Source organism: Lycorma delicatula, chromosome 4 (assembly GCF_047948215.1).
Source record: "Lycorma delicatula isolate Av1 chromosome 4, ASM4794821v1, whole genome shotgun sequence".
Lineage (NCBI taxonomy): Eukaryota > Metazoa > Arthropoda > Insecta > Hemiptera > Fulgoridae > Lycorma > Lycorma delicatula.
The window spans coordinates 147,036,242-147,057,017 of NC_134458.1; the positions used below are offsets into that span (position 1 = coordinate 147,036,242).

Below are 20,776 nucleotides of genomic sequence, written 5' to 3' on the forward strand. Positions count from 1 at the left end.
CACAGTTCTTGTTGCTGGAGTCAAGAACAGGCAAGATAAATAAATAAGTCATGTAGTGTACAGCATAGTATATTAAATGCCATAGCTACAAAAGATTGATGTAGACACCAATAGAGCACTCTGTAAAAGTGTGCATTCTTGAAAACAGGGACAAGAGCCATTGTTTTGTAACTGCGTACCTCTTTACTCCAAGGATAAGAACGATTTAAAATTAATACTGTTAATATCAAACAACCATACAGAACATGTTAATATTCTACTACAGTTCTTTTCAGGACTACAACACACACACACACACACACATACAATACAAACTTACATATATAAATACACAAAACAAAAACACTTTAAATCCCCATACAGTAATGTACAACTATTGTTTTATTTAAAATAATAGTTATTAGCATCATTGTATGAAACTGTTGATAAAGGCCTGTGATATAAGTTGACCATTCTCATAATATATGCAAATGGTGAGAAAGTATTTTTCATCTCGATGCACTGAGGTTGCTACCTCTAGGATGGTGTGGAAATGCAATCATAAAAAATATTTTAAAAGTAAATGAAATACTTCAACAATAAAAAAATCATTTATTTATTTATTATAATAATTGATAAAAGAATTTATTAATTTACACAATAACAAATATTGTTATCCATAATATAATTAATATTAATTACAAATGAATTTAAAGCAGGAGGAGGGTATAAATATGATATGGACAGTTTGTAATTGTTGTTTTTGTGTACATAAAAAACAACAATAATACTGGATGCACATAATTGCTGCAACCAGGCATGTGGCTTAATGTTTTGGGTGTAGTAATTTACATGAGCGTGTACAAATAAATAACTGCCATTAATACTATACTTCTATTGGACAAGGTGACATCAAGGCTTTTAACAAGGTGATGTGAAATGACATTAAGGTTGTTAATTATTAACAACCTTAACAAGCTTTTATTATTAAGGTTGTGCAATAATCCCCATTTCTATACTACTTTAGTAGGACATATTTTGAATAATTTATTTAATTCTAAGCTTCTAAATGTTCATTTTTTTATTGGAATATTCAATTTTGTTAAATTTTGTTTGTTGGTTAAAAACATGCCATCAATTTTGCCTCATAATCAGTTTGAAAAATCTCAGTATTAACTTCATAGGGTAAATATTTTCATAAGCAGATGGAAATTTAATACCTGATACAGAATACAAATTTATGAAAATAAAACAAAATTAAAATTTATAATCTTTATTTTCTTTATTAAAAATAATAATTCTTTCTTAAAATAAAGTTTGTTTAAACAATCATTTAATTGATTTATTTTTTTATTATTTTTTATTATTGAAAATCTGTATATATTATTCTTGAGAAATATTAAGATGTTCATTAAACCACAATACAGAGTTTATCAGTGAATCCATTTCAACAGGAACCTGTGATAGTGAATGGTTATCATCATACATCAACAACCTAAAAAATTCAGATTTTTTAAAGACATCTCTGTTTACAGACATCACAGAAAAACATGTTTATCATAATCTTTTCCATTTAATTTTTCTCAATATTTTAAATGTTCTATGAAAAAATAAATCTTACTTATAGATTAATGTTATATTAATTTTATCAGTCAAGGCCTGTTTTAAATATTTTATATTCAGTCAAAACAGAGAATATGTTTTTTAAATAGTTAAACCATTTTTTTATTCGAGTTATGCTTTTTAAAGGGCCATTTTGGTAAAAAACAAACAAGAGCATCAGAAAAAAACTGTTCCATTTAATAAATAAACTCACATTCATGTATTTTTCCACGTAGTTTTTTTATTTTTCCATTATTTTTCCACGTAGTTGCCTACCACAACAGCATAATATTTCTCACATAAATCTACTAGATATATTAAAAACATTTTCTTCCAGTAGTTTAAATAAATAAATTACTCTGCCTTTCAGCTCCTCATCAAGCCATTGTTTTAAATGGAAAAAAATGAATTGTGAGGTCAATTCAAAGATTTCCCAGCCATGAACCAATGAACCTTGAAAACATCCTACTGGATGTAGTTTATGACCTTTTGTGATCAGCCATCAAAATATTTTAATTTTCACAATATTATAATAATACAATATACACATTATATTATAATAAATAATAATATATTAATATAATTATTACTATATATATAGATTATAATTAATTATGATATAATATTCACAACAATATTATTATATAAATATGAATGTAAGGTAAATGAGTAGTTCACAGAAATATTTGTTCCCATTTATTTAATTTTTTAATAGAATAAAAATTATTTGAAAAAAAAGAAAGTATTTTCTTCTACAATGCCACAGATAAATAAAATATCAATCATATATTAGAATTGATGTAAACAGTGCAGTCTTAAATATCCAAATAATAAATAAAAATGAGGGATTAGATTTTTTTACTTTTGCATAAAAAGTGGATGAAATATTTATAGTTCATATATTTTTTCAGTGGAAATGGTAATTGTCTAGATATTTCTCATATTTTGTATACAAAGAGAATTAGATAAATAGATGGACAGTTCACAGAAATAGTATCTTACCACTTATTACATTTTTTAACAGAAATAAATAAATCCATTGATTTTTGTGAAAAACTAAAAGATCTACCCACATTTTTCTATTTATTATTCAGATACATAAGAAAGCACCAATTATAGAAAATAAAGAACTACTCCCAGAAATTCATTTTAGCATTCTAAGTAAACTGTCACAACCCAGGAAATTCAACACCTCAACAAAGATATACTTGATATACTTGAAAAGAATTCAAAAGCTGCCAGACTGCTGGTGAGGGTATATTACACATACAGGTCATACTGAAGGGCTCTAAACTTGATTTGGTGTACAAACAATTTTTCTTTGAATCCTGATAAACTGTTTATTATTTTTGCGACAACCCTCAAACTGAAATGTAAAAATTCTTTCTATTGTCTAGTAAATAACCAGGAATATGTTCAGAAGTAACATCCAACTTATACTTTAGCTAATGCCCAGAAAATGTGAATTATTACTTTTAATGTCATAAAATTATTTGCAGTTTTGTAAATGGAAGTAAAAAAAGGGGCTAATTTATACAATGCAAACAGAAGTCAATTCACAAAACTGAGGTTATTTATTTACTAGCAACAGCTGTTACTAAACCATTTTCAAAACATTGTCACATGTATAAAAATTAGAAACATCAAAATTTTAATGACATTCTGCAGCCTAAATTTTTGTAGTTGACTAAGGGTTCATTTATATTTAGCATTTATATTTATATTTAGCTGATCATGGTTTTCAGCTTTTTTGTTTCCAAGAAAACCAGTAATGACATCTTTAAATGATTTTGATGCTGCTAGTTCTTTAGGATTCAGTTTGCTGTAATATATTTTCACAAATTAATTTTCTTCTTTGTGGCCTGATAAATATTCCCTCTTTTAATGTGGCTTCACTTATTATGAAAAACCTCACCTAAATATTTAAAGCTGTCTCCATCTTTCTCTAATGTCTTTATAAAATTCTTCATCAGGCTTGAGTTTTATGTGTAGAGGTGGTAAAATAATACAATCTGCTTCGATATAGGGAATATTGACAACATTCTTCTTTCCTCGGGTAAACTGATTTCTTTTTGGCTAGTCTTTAACTGCATAGTGTTTATTTGTAGCTCAACTACGCCACAAACATAAACACAAGTCCTATTGCTTTCAGGTCAGCAATGATTCACCATGAATGTTCATCCTACTTAATAGCTTTTAAAATTTTTACATATTTTCATATGTTTCTTTCATTCCTACAACATGTGCTACAAGTATAGAAGAAAATTTATTCAAGTTACGCAACAACACTGTCTTTAAGCTTCTTTACTGACAAGTCCATAAATAAACGCCAATCATGAATAACATATTCAATGTCCAGTTCAGGCCCTTAACATCACAGCAGGAACAAATGAAACCATCTCTTCTAAAATATTTTAGTAAATTTTCATTTCAATTTCTATGTACTGAAATTTTGTATCCTTGTTTAATAAATTCCATTCTTTAAAACGTGAACCTAGGAGTTCTGCTTGTGTAATGAGGTGAGGTTCAGTATTTGATTCTTCTACAATGTAATTAATAACTACTGAAGTTCAGGATTCATTGGTTGAGCCTTCTGGGGAATCAGAAGTTTCTTTCCAAGAAGTTGGAGCAATCTGAATCAGTAAATCAACACCATAAGGTACTGGTCTCATAGCTGAACAAACATTTGGGTATGCAACACTGGTTTTATTGTTTGAATTGAAACCAGTAACATTTGTTAAGCAAAAATAGGAGTCATCATAATGATTAGTAGGCTCTTGCCAAATCATAGGTATGCCAAAAGGCAAATGCTCTTTTTTTCCTTTTAACCCCTGGGTTAGTTTAACATAGCACATGATGTATACTACATGTGGAGCCCAGGATTTATCTTGGCCTCCCAAGGGACAATCAAAATATGTCTGTATGCAGTTTTCAGCAGATTCAATACTGGTTTTTGTTGACTTTTCATGGTGAATTCTCCACAAACATAACAAAAAACATTTTCAGAATTTTTACAAGCCCAATTTTTATAATGTTTTAATGAATGAAAGTAAACTGAAATATTATAGAAACTTAATTATAAAAATAATAAGGTTTTAATTTATAAATGCTTAATTATTTAAATACTTTATAAAGCTGTTTCATCATGGAGTGCAATAAAACACAGCACGAAACTCACACAACTTACAAATCTTGATGTTCAATAAAATAATACCAAAAACGTTAATCCGTCATAAAAATCTTTTACTAAATTTATGGCATCACTTATGAAACAATCTTTATAATATGTGTAAGATAAAACCACTACCACAACTAAAGATCACAGCAAGTCATACCAAAAACTGAACTCGTACTGAAGAAAATTTCATCACACTGAATTACTCATTACTTGACCACTGACTTGTCTGTACATGTTTGGCTTGATGTAAAATGAGATAATTTGACTGTTATGTCTCAAAAGTAGGTCTACAGCATGCATCACAATACAAATCAGATGTGAATAAAGCAAACATACAAACATACTAACTTATGTGTACTGTTTGCTCCATGAATGATGAAACAAATAAATTTAAGAGGTTGTAACTTAAGAACGTTACGTGATGGGTTGTTTCAGAATACATATTCAGATTCAGTACATAAAATACTATATTAGAACACCAACTCCCTTTTCAGTTCCATTTGACTAGTATAATATAATGTGAGCAGGCATTGTAGATAGGAAAATAGATCTCTAGGGTGAATTTTTTTTTAAATATCTTTTTTTAGATTTTTGTGAGACAAGTTCTCACAAGGATTGAGCAAAAAATAATTATGAGAATTTTGAAAAAATACAGAATTCTTAGCAATCATGAATATACAAATTTTCAAAATCTAATTGAAAATTTGATAAGAAAGAATGAAAATAAAATTTATTCACATTACCTATATAAATATAAGGTTTAAATGATGAGAAAATTTATACTTACTTGGTTGTAATATTATTTGCTTTCAATCTTTTAAATAACTGTAAGCCCTGAGAGCATGGTACACGCAAATCTTTCTTTCCCAGAAGTAGTAATGTAGGTGCCTTCACTTTATTTGCATGTCGCAATGGAGAGGCATTATACATCTTAGCAAGATCATCTTTTGGTACATCATCTGACAATGAATATTGACCTCCAGATTCCACAGCACACCTATGTACAATCAGATTAGTTTAAGAAATTTCACACAGAAAATCAGTTTATAGCTAAATATATCAAATTTTTATTCAGCAATCATCCATCTAAATGTTCAATAGAATTTTTTTAAAAGATTTTTTGGTGTAATTATTAAAATTACACCAAATTAAATTGGCGTAATTTTATTTTATTAAGTTTTAGTTAAAACTGAATAAATTAAGTTAATAAATAAATTGCCCATGTAACCTTCCTCTCTGAACACTTACTACTTTTCAATCCATATAAGTGATACTGGTAATACAGGGTTTGCTTATATTTAATATTTATCAACTCTAAAATTTAAAAACACAAAGTAGACTTTTTATCTTTGGTAACTGGTACAACAGAATATCAAACGTTTTAGATAAATACATATTCTTATATATTTTACATATAAGATTTATCATTTTCTATATAGTACCAGAAGTAAGATTGTTCCTAGCAGTAAAATTGGTTGAGATTTAGCCAAAAAGGCAATTTGTAGGTGAGAAACACAAAAAGAAGAAAAAAATACAATGTCCTACACTATGCTATATTCATATATAATGCTTGTATAACCACAAGTTGACAATTTCACTTTTACTACATTCAATGAATCTATATTAAACAGCCACAATACAGACAAAAGGTCGTGTTGCAGACAAAAGTCATTCATATGCAGACAGAACATATAAAATTTACAACACTTGAGTACTGTTCTGATCTACCATCCTACTATAATATAATTTTAGATTATTTGTGCCAAATGTTCACTACCAGAATGTTACAGTACAATTCAGCACCACCAGCAGAATTTAGCACTGACAAACTGGTATTCTATTTTAAGGAGTTATGTTTATGGAAGGTTGCCATAAGCTCAGTATTTTATGTTTGAATCAAGTTTCTGTCTGCCACCCTCAAGTCTATTAATATTGGCCTTATAATTTATTAAATAAAAGAAACTGCATCTTTCAGTCACTCATGTCAATTAGTATGTGTCTACACTATCATAGTTATCTGAATAAATTGAACTGACTGGGTCCAGTTTCACAAAGGTATTGAGGCTCTTCTTTACTCTATATTAAAAGAGGTGACAATTTTTTTTCATTCAATTCCCAGATTTGAAGACTGTGAGGAAGAAAGAATAAAAGAATGCTTAAAAATGATGCTGATTTGACAGAGTTCCCACTTTTCAATGAGGATGAACCAACAAAATCATAAAGGAACCTGTTACGGGGATTGATCCCAACAAAAACAATGAGAGTAGATCACCAAAGAACTTAATAAATGATCAGTAACTGACATTGCACTTCACTCTAATGAATGAAGTTATGCAAAATTCAAGAAAATGCATCAATTAATTTTAAGCAATTTTCCTTCCCTTATTTTATCAACATTTACATTCAAATAAAAAATATTTTTACTTAAAATAAACCAAATTAACAATGTTAAACAAATTTTAATATTTATGAAACAAATGTAAGTCAACAACAAAGGTGGGTATCGTTTGGTGTCTTCATTCGTGGTGGGATGATCTTACTTGTAGTCGAGTGTGGAATGATGGCAGATATGAACAGTGAAAGATTGGAGAACATTATGAAAGACTTGAAAGTTAAATGTTTTCGTCCAGCCACAGTTAATAAGTTATGACAATGACCTTGATGAATGTGTTTATACATGTCAGTTATTGCTTGAAAACTTTCCAAGAGCAAATGATAAAAAGAACATCATATTCTGAGACAAGTGTGAGATTTATCGAAGCTCGTATAACCTAAAAACTAACATTTTTGAGGAAACTGAACACCATCTACCTTATGTTATGATATGGGCTGGGATGACAGCTGAACATATCCTTAGTTCTTATTTTTTCAATGGCACAGTTAATCAACACAGTTATCTGAGAATGATCAACAAGTGATTGGTTCCAGAATTAAGCAAAAGGGATCGCTGACATCATTACATTTCAGCAAGACTGTGCTCTGGCGCATTTTGCTTTGAATGTCTGCAGACGCCTCAATGAAATTTTCTTGAATCACTGGATTGGATATGGGTCAGAAGAGTTACTGGCTCCATTGCCTTGACTAACAAGAAGCCCTGACTTCACAACTGACAATGCACTCTGTGGTTTTGTAAAAGAAGAGATCTTGGATCTGTTCTTTTATCTGCAGATTTGACAACAAATCTTATATGTCAATATATCTTCTATCTGCAGATATGTCAACAAAGAGCAGCTCCAAGGCACTGTTCGATCAGCATTTGAAATGATCACCCCTGATATGCTGTTGCAAATGAACAACCAGACATGGATGTGCATACTGCTGTGCTTTGAACATGGTGGAACCCACACATACATTTTAGATCCATAGAAGGTAAGCTGCACCTATCCTAATAATTTCATAACTTAACATAAAGGGACTTCCCACACACCCCATATAAAAGGGTCACCAGTGCTTAATTCATTTGAAGAAACCATTAAAAAAATATTTCATGTGTTTACTAATGTACTTCTTCCATTTAAAATATATTAATCGATCAAGGTAAAACTAACCAACTTGTAAAGCATAATAAAACAATGACCCATTAAGCCACTTTCTGATATTTGTAATAAAGCCAAAAATCCACTACCATGAACTATAAACATGAAATGGAATCTCATTGAATCATGTTTATTAACACAATCATGTGATCACAGAGGATAGCTCACAGGTGGCCTGCGCTAACTTTAGCGCAAATAAATAAACTAACAACCAGCGTTTTGTTTTTTTTTTTAGCGAAAAACACTTTTGCGTTATCCATCGCCAAAGTCAAAATAATAACAAGATGCTTCTTCTTGGATATTAAAATAGAGTTAAAACTCTGATGAAAACTAAGATAATAATAGGAATAAAATTCAATAGTAAAAGAAACGTAACAATTAGGATAATACATGAAACGTGAATATCAAAATTTTGACAGGTTATATCTTATTAGGTACATTAATCCATTTTAGAACTTACAATACCTGGTCTAGTACATTCTTGTCATTTTCTATGACACGCCGTATGTCCCTCAGCAATTTAAATTTGCAATCTAAGGCCATATAGCATATGCAGTCCACAGTCAAGCGGCAGTTGCATTAGACACACAGTGGTGCACTCTCCACTGACATCAGGTGCCAGTGAGTAGCTCTGGTATATCCTAATCACAATCGACACAGGACCACGTCCCCACAGTGAATTTTACTGCATGAAGAGTCCCATGGTAACACAGTGTCTTTTACCTGTCAAGAGTTTTTATCTGCTGTAGCAGTCCAGTCATCTTGCCGGCTTCTTTGAAATGTTGTTTAATGGAATTAATGAAATATGTAGTTGTAACTCGAGTGGAGAAAGACAGGTGGCTATACGCATCTTTAGTAGTGGAATCTGCAAGTTCGTTACCCAGGATTCCCACATGGCTATGGATCAGTAAAAATTATTCTTTGTGTTGAGAGGATTTAATTCAATGATTGTATGTATTTCGGTGTCAATTGGATGTTTGGAATACAAATCCTCTAAAGCTTGGAGAGCACTATACAAATCGCTGGATTAGGATGTGAAAATATTTTGATTTAATGATATTCAAGGCCATTTTGATGGCATATAGTTCAGTAATGTATAAGTATAAATACTTATTATACCAGGTAGACCAAACACATAAGTTCTGTCATTTACAACAAAAGTGCATCCAACGGATCATTCTGCTTCGACCCATCTGTGTGTGGTACTCCGTTTGGGTTTGTCTCTGATAGAAAATAATGAAATGTTTACTGAAAGACAAGAGGTGTTGTTCATTTTTTATTATATATGGTGTAGTAATTAAAATTAATGGGGTTGAGTCTCCACAGAGGATATAGTACAGGGTTAGGTTGGTACAACAGAAGGTGGGCCAAAATGTAAAAGATACATTAATTGCTGGGTACGGGCACCTATTGGTGCTATATTGATTGGGGGGCTCATCAGGAGTAATTTCTGACAAATATTAAAATCTTTTACATATAGACTTTTTATAAAAATTGTTTTAACGATTAAAAACAGTTCAAGCCAACCATGATAAGACAGGAGAGACTATCTTTAGTTCTTTCTGCCTATGGAGATTCTATGCAGTCTTAAGCTAAAATCTTTTTATTTCTGCACAGATTACAAAGCAAAATTCACAAAAAAATTAAAGAAATGTAATATATCATATTTATGCCTCATAAGTTACACGGAACAAAACATAAACTTTTCTGTTTATATAAAAGCTGTGATCATAAAGTATGCATCTTTGGCTCATAAAAACAAGACTACTTAACCTATTTAGTTCAATGACTATTTCATTTTTAGTGAGCATCATAAGTCCTCTACATGGTTTCTTTTGATCTCTACTCCATTTTTTATCTTTACTTCGTTTTCAAATCTTTCTTTTAAGTGGAATTTTAAGCTTAGGGAAGAGCCAAAAATTGCAGGAAGTCATGTTTGGTGAATAAGGACCCTGCTGAAGTAGTTCGATAACATGTTTTGCCAAGAATCTCTGAATAAGTTGTGATGCATGTGCTGGAGCACTGTCATGATGAATTTTTCAATCACCATTTTCCTAAAGCTGTTGTGTTGAACAGCACCTCTTAGCTAATAAAGAACAGTTACATAATATTCTTTAATGACAGTTTATCCTTAAGGAGCATACTTGTGATGAACCATGCCTTGATAATTAAAAAATACTGTCAGCATGACCTTCACATTGTTTAGCGATTGCCTGGCTTTCTTTTGCCACAGAGCTTTCCAACAGGATGACTGTGTGTTTGTCTAAGGGCCCCCTCCCATGGTACAACTGCTAACTGCAATAAAAAATAAATTGGTATGACTTTTTGGTCATATCTTATACGAGGATTATTTTTTTCAAGATCCGATTGGTCACGAAATAAAAACCTGCGCAAAAATCAGATGAACCTTTGCGCATATGTTGTGCAGCGTCTCTAGTATGGCCTTCAATCATGCCGCGTCACTTCGTTTAGTTCTGAACGCGCAGCTAGCACATAAACATGTCTACAACAATAGCGTCTCCTGCCAAGTGTGAAATGCGTGCGGTAATTTGATTTCTTCAGGCTGAGGATTGTAATGCAGCTGAAATTCATCGACGAATAAGTAATGTGTATGGTGAAACTTGAATGAGTGACAGCAAAGTGCAACAATGGTGCAGGAACTTTAAAGCAGGACGTACAGATGTTCATGATGCAGGCGGTCAGGGAAGGAAGCGAGAGTCAACCGATGATCTCGTTGAGCAAGTGGATGAGGCGAGAAAATCGTCGGTTCACAATTTCTGTATTGAGTGATTCGTTTCCTGAAATTTCAAGGTCAGCTCTCTACACCATTGTGAGTGAGAGACTTCAGTACCGCAAACTGTGTGCAACATGGGTTCCCAAGATGCTGTCCGACCATCACAAAGCAATGAGAATCGACGCCTCCTAACGTTTCTGAGAAGATTTTTTGAACAAAATTGTCACAGGGGACGAGACATGGGTCCATTTCGAAACTGAAGAAACAAAAGAACAATCCAAACGGTGGATGCATTCTCATTCTCCCAGAAAACCAAAGAAGTTCAAGTGAACCTTCTCCAACAGAAAGTGTAAGGCTACTGTGTTCTGGGACCGGAATGAAGTTCTCTTGGTGGAATTCATGGAACGTGGCACGAACATCACTGCAGCCTCGTACTGCGTGACTCCTCAACGTCTACGAAGGGCAATTCAGGATAAGCAGAGAGGAATGTTGTCATCAGGCATTGTCTTTCTCCATGACAATGCTTGGCCGCACACTGCAGCTGTAACAAAGAAGCTCCTGCAGCGTTTTTGTTGGGAAGTGTTTTATCACCCACCATACAGCCCGGCCTTGACTCCATCCAATTTTCACCTCTTTGCTGACATGAAACATTGGCTAGGAGGACAACATTTTGGCACAGACATCGAGCTGCAGACCAGCGTAGAAACATGGCTGAAAACACAGGCGGCTTCGTTCTATGATAAGGGTATTGAAAGTTGGTACCACACTATGACAAATGTCTAAATCGGAGTGGCGACTATGTAAGTACTTGTTACAAATAAACAATTTTTTATTTTCACTGTGGTTTTAATTTCGTGACCGATCGGACCTTGAAAAAAAAATAACCCTCATATATCATCCATGTTTATTAAAATGTAAAATAAGTAACCTCGAAAGATGATTCTTGTAATAAGTTAAGAAATATGTTAAGAGATTTAGCTAAAGAAGTTAATATAAAAAACTCACGTTGAATTGATATCAGAGATAATAACCTTGGAAAGAATAAATGTAACTGGATTTTTTATAACAACAGCATTATATGCACACTGTAACAAAAAGCAATCTTTCTGAATACCATGTACATGGTGGATTACCATTTTAACTCACCAATCACTAATATCAGTTGTAGCTGATAAGAAACAAACATCAATTCCTGGATTCCTGGTTGCAACTGCCTTAAATGAACCCTGAAAAAAGTTAACTATCATTTGTATAATTCATAATATAACTTACCAATCTGGTATATCCGTAATGCCTACCATTATCATAATATTTTCCACTGGATTAATTGTACAAACTGCTTTATATGATTCCTGTAAAAATGATTATTTTATAGTATATGATTCCTATAAAATGATTATTTATTTTATACATTTTTACAATAAAAAATTCTTTACATCACAACAAAGAAATACTTTACATATCAAAATTAAATATTTTATAAGAAATTGATAGGCAACAATTTATATTTAAAAAACCTCTGTAACAAATTTTTTTCACACAATGTAATAACTCAAAGCAATTATAGAAATATATTTTGTTGGACTAACTGGCTGTAAAAGTATCAAATAAATTTTTCTTTAGTTTTTGTATAAGAACTGATTTTAATTAAATGTTTTATGAGTGATGCAATTTTGATTGCGGATATATCAATCCAAAATACCACCAAGCATAAATTTCTTTTTGCAATACATTCTTTGAATACAAAAAAAAAGTGAAAAAGAAAGCAAACATTTATTGAAAATCTGCTGTATTTATGACATTATGCCTAAAAAATAATATTCTGAAGTGGAACTGTAGAGGTTCATGTTTTATTCCTTATTTACTAACAAAAAATTAACTTTTTTATTTAACCTCAACATAAGCAGAAGACACCAAAGAATAAAAAAATACTTTCAAGAAATGACTGGTTTCTTCTCTCTTGACCATTACTTTGTCAATTCTGAAAGTGAAAAGAAATAAAAAATAAATTTTGGGAAAACAGTGACTATACAATATTTAATTAGAACCTCAATTTTCAAGCTGATCACAAAAATAAGTGTTTTTATTCACATAAAAAATGCAAAAATTAAGAACATCATATCTCGGTTATTTTTTGTAGCACAAAGTAAAACCAAGCAAAATTGGAAGGACTGTCCAACATTTCAAAACACGGTTATATTTTTGTGCTAAGATGAATGTATTTTTTTTTTAGATATTTATAAAAAAACTTACTACTTTACCATCTTTCATATCATTCTAAGACTAATTTTCAAACCACCATATTCTGAAAGACCACACCATCTTAACTAAATCTACACATGACAACCAATAAAATCAAAAGCTCTTGATTATTTTCTAATTCAATGTTTATTTTTAATGTACTAAAACCAAAGATACAAATTAAGTTTGTTTAATTCAAACTGTTATTGAAATCTAACAAAACTGATAAAAACCAAGGAAACATCCTTCTATTTTTTTTTAGAAACAAAAGTACTTCTAACAAAAAAGTATTTTTTGCAATCAATAAAAATTAATAACTTTTCTTTAAATAGTTAGCAGATCCACCAGTTATTTCATCACATTAAAAGATGCCAAATCTCAATCTAAGTAGTTTTATGAAATCAAAATTTTCATCATCAGTAGATTATAAGGTATAAGAATAACCAAACTATGTCTACAAAATGTCAATATCAAATATCTCCTTCTAAACCAAAATAGTGATTAATTGAAAAATGTATGGAATCCTGCTGTTAGAAAGTATAATTCATAAACTGAGTCTGCAATTGTAAATTGAGGTTGTAATAAGTAACGATTCATTTGATTATAAGAATTTATTTGATAAGATTGGTATATTATTTGAATAATTTTCTATAATCTATTTTGAGTAATCGATACACATTATTTATTTTTTGTATGCACTTAGATTTAATAGCTTTTATTTCATAAATTAACATTAATTTTAAAAAAACCTAGTAGGTTCCAAATGCAACTGACATTTCCACATTAGTTGTATATTAATGCAGATACATATTAGTCTATTACATTTCAATAAAAAATTCTATATAGTTTACTTACAGGATATTGTCCACTAAGATGTGAAACTAAAAATCCACCGTGTGATCCCCCAAATAAAACTTTACGAGATGAATCAAAATTAGTGTATGATAAGTGACACACCTCTTCTGCAACTTGATGTACATCTTTTACATCCATATCACCAATTTTACCAAGTAAACATTCTGTGTAATTGTCACCCAATCCAGTTGAACCACGATAATTTATTAAAACGACACCATAACCTATTAATAAATTAACACGATTACACTAATAAACTAAATAAAAACTAAGAATAAAAAAAGAATCTAGCATACATTTCTTTAATAATTTTTCTTAAATTGAATGATTATATATTTGTACAATATTTTAAATTGATCAATATTCACATCTGAAAAATGTTTTTTTTTTAAAAAAAAAAACGATTTAAGTTAATTGTTTACTTATCACGTTGTTTAAGTTATCACGTTGTTAAATAGTTATTAATTATTAAAAATATATTTATATGCTCCATGTATCATATATTCATATATTGATAAAAACTTTACTTTTTTGTATCAATAGGTTAATTTGAATTTCTGTGAACAATAACTGTATTAACTGAAAAATATGAGTTGCATTTTGTTTATATTCTCAGTTAATAAAATACAAAAAAAAAACCATTAAATAACAAATGTAAATTATATCTGAGGATTAAATTATTTTAATTTATTTAAAATTCTTTTATGTCTGTTATTATTAAATTGGTCATCAAATATAATTAGTAGATCTCTGCATAATATACCCATAAATCTATTGCTCAAATCCAATCTTCATGTAGTTGTAGTAGTGGGACGAGGAACACAAGAGTAAAAGTATGTTAGTACTAATATTATTCATACTATAAACTCTATAAATTTTTAATTAACAGAACATACAGCAGTGTACTTCATCAGAGAGATTAACAGCTTCAAGATATTAATCATTCATTCTGACCATTTAAGTTTAGATTAGACCAAAAGATTTTTCATGCCATATACTATTTTTATTTTTGAAATCTTGTAAATATTCACAATCAATAATACATATTATATATTATTGATAATCACTATTATATATACAGATTCAGGAGGAAAGGCACATAATTTGGGAATTAATTCTAAAGCTTGAAATAAGGAAAAAAGTTCAAACAAATTTATATCCAAAAACGCTTTATCTAGTTGTGGATAGCAAAATATTTTGATCAGATTTCAGTTTCCCTGGTGAAATGAAGTCATAGTGAAATTTTTTTAAAGACACTGATGATTTGTAATGTTTTTTGGTCCCAGAACTGTATCCCATAATTTTCATGATATCCAATGTAAAACAGAAAACCTGGTGACAAAAAACACTTTTTTGGGGGTTTGAGATACAATAACTTCGTTAAATGACTAATAAATGTCTAAATTTTATTACCAATACTTGTAGAGAATATAATTCTGAGAAAATTGATTTAATCAACTATGGAAAACAAATAAAGTCAACTTTTATTACTAAAAACACAACAGAACAAAACTAACAAAAAATGTTATGAATTTGTAAAAATTAAAACCAGTTGTTTTTGGTACAATAAATTTAGACCCTAGTTCCAAAATCCAAAACAAATATTAACCAGTAATGGAATTCTCAATAATTTAAAATATCACCTTAAAAATTTTTAATCTTCAACACTAAGTACTTGCAGATGATTTTTAGATAACTCCAGAAAAATTAAGGTACAGAATGATCTGTTAAAAACATTAAAAAAGAAAGATTGCATCAGGATGCTACACTTCTCACTCTTTTAATAAATCTTATTAATTTGAACAATGCTTTAACACTTATTCTGGAAGAATGCCAGAATAAGTGTTAAGTAGGAGAATTTATGGACAATTATTATTTAAATACTTTGTTGCTTGCAGGTAATCAACTCAACATTAGATCAATATAACAGGTGTATAAAAAAGAATACAGAGTTTTTTAATTTGTTATATTGCTTGGATGAAACATGTTAAATTTAAGGCTAGAATCAAGCAACAAGAAGGGCAGTTTTAATTTCTGTGCATGGCCGAAAATTGATTTTCTAGTTTTTTCCTTGACAGTACTACTAGCAAAGAGGGTGTCTCTTGAACAGAAAGCGTTCTGTGTTTTCCAGTTTGCCACCTGTGAATCTGTAGTTTCAGTTCAACAGGAACAGGAAGTTTAATTGTGATCCTCCAAGTGACAATAACTTCATTGATAAAACAACTGGTTTAAAAAGACTGATGTCTGTGTAAAGGGACGAGTAAAGGATGACTGAGGACAAAAGGATGACTGAGAAAATGTTGAACATGTCAGGGAGTTTTCCCTGCTAGTTCTAAAAAATTTGTTAGAAAAGCCAGCCACAAACTAGTGATGCCAGTGAGACAGTGTAAAATGTTTTAAGGAAACAAGTTTGCATCCAAATCATAGTAAGTAGGCTTTGAAGCCTACTGACTATGCTAACCCAACAGCAAGTTTATAGACTGTTCTATTTCACTGAGCAAGCATAACAGGTAATGCTTATCTGGATACAAGGTGGGTGGAGTGAGAAAAGAATACACGGCGTAACAGTAACGAGACTGGCAACACCGGGCATGATATGGCAACAATGCAGACTTCCCCTTCACATAGCTTGTGCTTCAGCCACTTCCAGATGCTGAGTTAAAGTTTCAGCCTTGTGTAACTATGCAAACCTGGAGAACATGATAAGTGAAGTTATGTTTTTGTAGAGCATAACAAAAATGGAACAGCAAAATTTGGAGCAATGGTATGCTATCAAATTTGTGTTAAACTTGTGAATTTGTGAGTTTGACCTACGAAAAGTTGCAACAAGATTTTGCGGAACATTCCTTATAAAGAGTACGGTGGCACAAAATATTTTTGGAGGGCCGGGAAGTAGTGGAACACGAACCTCAATCAGGGAGGCCTTCAACATCGAAAACTAAGGAAAATGTGGAAAGAGTGACAGCTCTTGTAAGGTCAGATCAACCAACACTGAGACTGATGAGTGTAGTGTTTTAAATTTGAATCGTTTTACCCTTCATCAGAATTTGACTCAGATTTGGACATGAAAAAAGTGTGGACCAGGTTGGCGACAAAAAATCTTTCCACTAAACAGAAAGACAATCAGATACCCTTGTAAGCATGTCACAAGGGCATCTCAATCAACCAGTTTTTTTATGAAAATAGGGGATTCCAGTGGTTTCTCACTCCCCTCCCTCCGTTTGCCTGATTTTATCTGTTTGACTTTTTTTACTCCCCAAAACCCACTTGAAAGGACATCATTTTTGTAGTCAAAGACATCCAAAGGAGTGTAACCAAAGAGCTGTGGCAAGTCCAGTTGTGAAGCCTTCCAGCACTGTTATGAAGGATTGAAACAACACCTCTGCTGATGTATAGTTGTCCTACTTTGAAGGTGATACAACATTGATGTATAAAAATAAACAATCAGTCTCATTACTTTTTTGCCACATCTCATTTGCTGTTCATGGCTCTTTCTTTAACTGCAAAATTAACCAGAGAACTTTAATTGGCAACAAGATGGTGTCCCTTTTCACTTCCATTATTCAGTACAGGGTTGACTGAATGACATTTCCCCTAATCACTGGATCAGTCGGCATGAGCATGAGCTTGTTTGCAGTGGCCTCCATGGTCACCTGATCTGTACCTCTAATTTTATTGCTTTAAGGAAGAATAATATGGACAACATGACATATCAATATGGTCATAATATTGTATTGTATATTAATTGTAATTGTTATAATTGTATTATATACTAAAATAATTAATAGGAAAACACCTGTGGCAGATGCTAATCAACCCCATGGAGTTTTATTTGGGGATGGGAGAGTTACGTTACAGAAAAATCCTAATGCATTGGATTCCATAGGCCAAGTGTGCTTCATATCAATTAATACTAAGAAATCCACTGAGAGGGAATGCAGTGCAAGTGCATCCTGTTCGCATCTTGTACCAATTACATAGAACAATTATTCAGTTCCAGTCAGACTCATACATTAAAGTCTTATTTAAGACTCAATCAATATACATCATCCTATAGTCCTATAGCAGCTCTCATGGGGTACAGTTCTGCATTAGTAGACTTGTTCAATATTGCATCGTCCTCTTCAATTCATCATGGGCATGTACACATAATGATGTTAACAGTTAATTATTTATAATTACATGTATACTAACTGTAAAAATATTAGTTGTATAAATAAAGGTCATGTTTTTTAAAAACAGAACTCATTCTGCATATAACTTAACTTATTATTTTGTTTAAATTATTTATTTTATTTTAATTATTGAGTTAAATTTTAACTTTTAATTTAATTTTAGTAAATAACTTCATATTTATATATATGGAATTTTTAATTTTAATTTAAATTTTAAATTTAAAAAAAAATTTTGAATTTAAAATTTTTGATTTTAATTAGTTTTAAATCTTTTAACAATTTTAAATTTTAAATCTTACATATAGTACAAAATGATTTTTAATTTTAATTTTAATATGTAATTTGATACGAATGATTTGAAAAAGTTATGTGGAGCAACTGATGATGCAAGTAACTCGCGAAAGCGCTCTTGCAAGAATTATGGAATAAAGTAGGTGTCATCCTATTTATTTTATTTATTAATTCTGTGCTTAGGTTTATCAGATTAATATAAAACTTAACTATATATATGTGTGTATATATAAAAAGTTTTTCATACCCAAAAGAGCAAAAAATGCAGCTGTTGTATTGAATGAATTTACAAAATTAGTATGTGGGCCACCATGTGGCCAAACAATAAGTGGAACTTTCTGCCCAGGATTAGAGACTGGCTTCAAATATAATGCATTTAATTGTTTAACATTATCTGAAAATCAAAGAAAAAAAATTCTATATGTTATATTTACACACTGAAATATTACCATATGACTTCTATTTAAAGATAGACCTTTATATTATTTAACGTTAGCATTTCTTCTTTATATATATATATATATATATATATATGAACATACATGAATACTGTAATAAAACTCTCTTTCTGAAATGAGATTAAATTAAAAGCTAAAAAGATATATTTGGTTCATAATTGTTTTTAACATTTAATCGTTACATTATCCACATATTATCATCACTAACTGTAAAAATATGAAAAAATTAGCTAGTAAGGTTTTAATACTTTAGAGTTAGACTATTTAATAAAAAAAAAAACCCTTCTACTGGTCCTGATAACACAATAATTTTAATTTAAGTTATATAGCAGATCTCATTTATCATTCAAAACCCCCATTTAAATGCAGGAATTTACATTTAAACTTGCAGTAAAATAAAATAAATTTATTCAAATCAGCCATGAAAAATTATTCCATTATGAAATATGAGCATGTTTCATAACTGTGAAAACAGTACTGTACTGTACTTGTACAGTACAAGTAACCCAGCTTTTACATAATTCCTGGACGAGTGATCCAATCATCATAAATTACTTTGTACATTATTATCACAAACAATATCTAGTTTAACTATGGGACCATTTTTCTCAATTTCTCTATATATTACTCTTCAGTCAACTCTGGTGCTGAATAGGTTACTACCAAGCCAATACACAGGACCACCAGTTATGGTTTGAGACAAGAACAAAACCATTTTTTTTCTTCATTAAAATATTTATCAATTTTTTAGATAAAATTATTTTTAATAAATAGTCAGTTATTTTTTATTTACCCAGTAAGTTCATCTTTTCTTTCAAAAATAGATAACCATATAATAAGGTTTTTTTGCTATCAAAATTTAGGCCTAAGTATAAAATAATTTTTATGGTAAATTACAAAAGAAAACAATTCTTGTATAACATATAAGTTTTTATATGTTATACAAGAATTGTTTAAAAAAAAAAAAAAAAAAAAATATTATTATTATTATTATTATATTATATAATATAATATTTCTGCTATAAAACATGCCATTATAATCAGTTCTTTATACAATAATAAAAAAAAAAATTGTTACTTTTTTGGAGGACAAATCCAAATCAGTCATAAGATGATTAATGTGTAATCAGTTACATGTTATCTCTCTTACCAATACATATTTCGCTGCTAACATTAAATATTTAAGTACTAACAGTAGTATATTGTAATCAAGGGCAATGACTTTTTTGCAGTATATATTCTCTTCTTTAATATTTCTAAATATAATAAATATGTATAACACAACATATCTATTATTGAATAGCAGCCAACGCCACTTGTATTTTCAAAAAAAGCTATCTAGCAGTTTGAAAATGATATAAGAATGTTGTTCATTAACTAACAATAGAGCAAGCTGCAAGGAAGTTAAGGTAAAGAATTCTCAGTACTACACATGTATGAAAAAAAATATAAATTTAGCCATACAGATTTATTTTAAACGTTAGTTAACAATTACTTGCTATCACTGTCACTCTCATTACACTTCATCGCATGTGATGACCTTACAGAAGAAATCTGAATTTTCAAGAATCTCAATTTCAAATCTCCACTTGATTATTCATCTGTTCTGTTGTCAGTATGTGACCCACATTGAGCATACTTACTGTATGTTCAAATGGTCGGTAAGAAAACAATGGATGTACATTTTTAGAATCTGACTCGACAATTCAAGGGTTTAGACACTGACA

At 30.4% G+C, this 20,776-nt stretch overlaps 1 protein-coding gene across 4 annotated transcripts in view; it reads right to left on the minus strand.

Annotated features, from left to right (window-relative positions):
• Positions 1-1,236: 1,236 nt before the first annotated feature.
• The window catches only part of LOC142323934 (acylamino-acid-releasing enzyme-like), a 61,552-nt gene continuing 42,012 nt past the window's right edge, over positions 1,237-20,776 (minus strand). For 3 of the 4 annotated variants that reach the window (XM_075364313.1, XM_075364317.1, XM_075364315.1), the window contains exons 9-13: positions 18,839-18,985; positions 14,126-14,349; positions 12,302-12,381; positions 5,547-5,756; positions 1,237-1,474 (exon numbers count right to left, since the gene is read on the minus strand). In XM_075364313.1, coding sequence (XP_075220428.1) covers positions 1,363-1,474; positions 5,547-5,756; positions 12,302-12,381; positions 14,126-14,349; positions 18,839-18,985 — 773 coding nt within the window. In that variant the 3' untranslated portion in view covers positions 1,237-1,362. Of the gene's footprint in view, positions 1,475-5,546; positions 5,757-12,175; positions 12,256-12,301; positions 12,382-14,125; positions 14,350-18,838; positions 18,986-20,776 lie in introns of all 4 variants that reach the window. The other variant, XM_075364314.1, reaches the window with a different exon arrangement.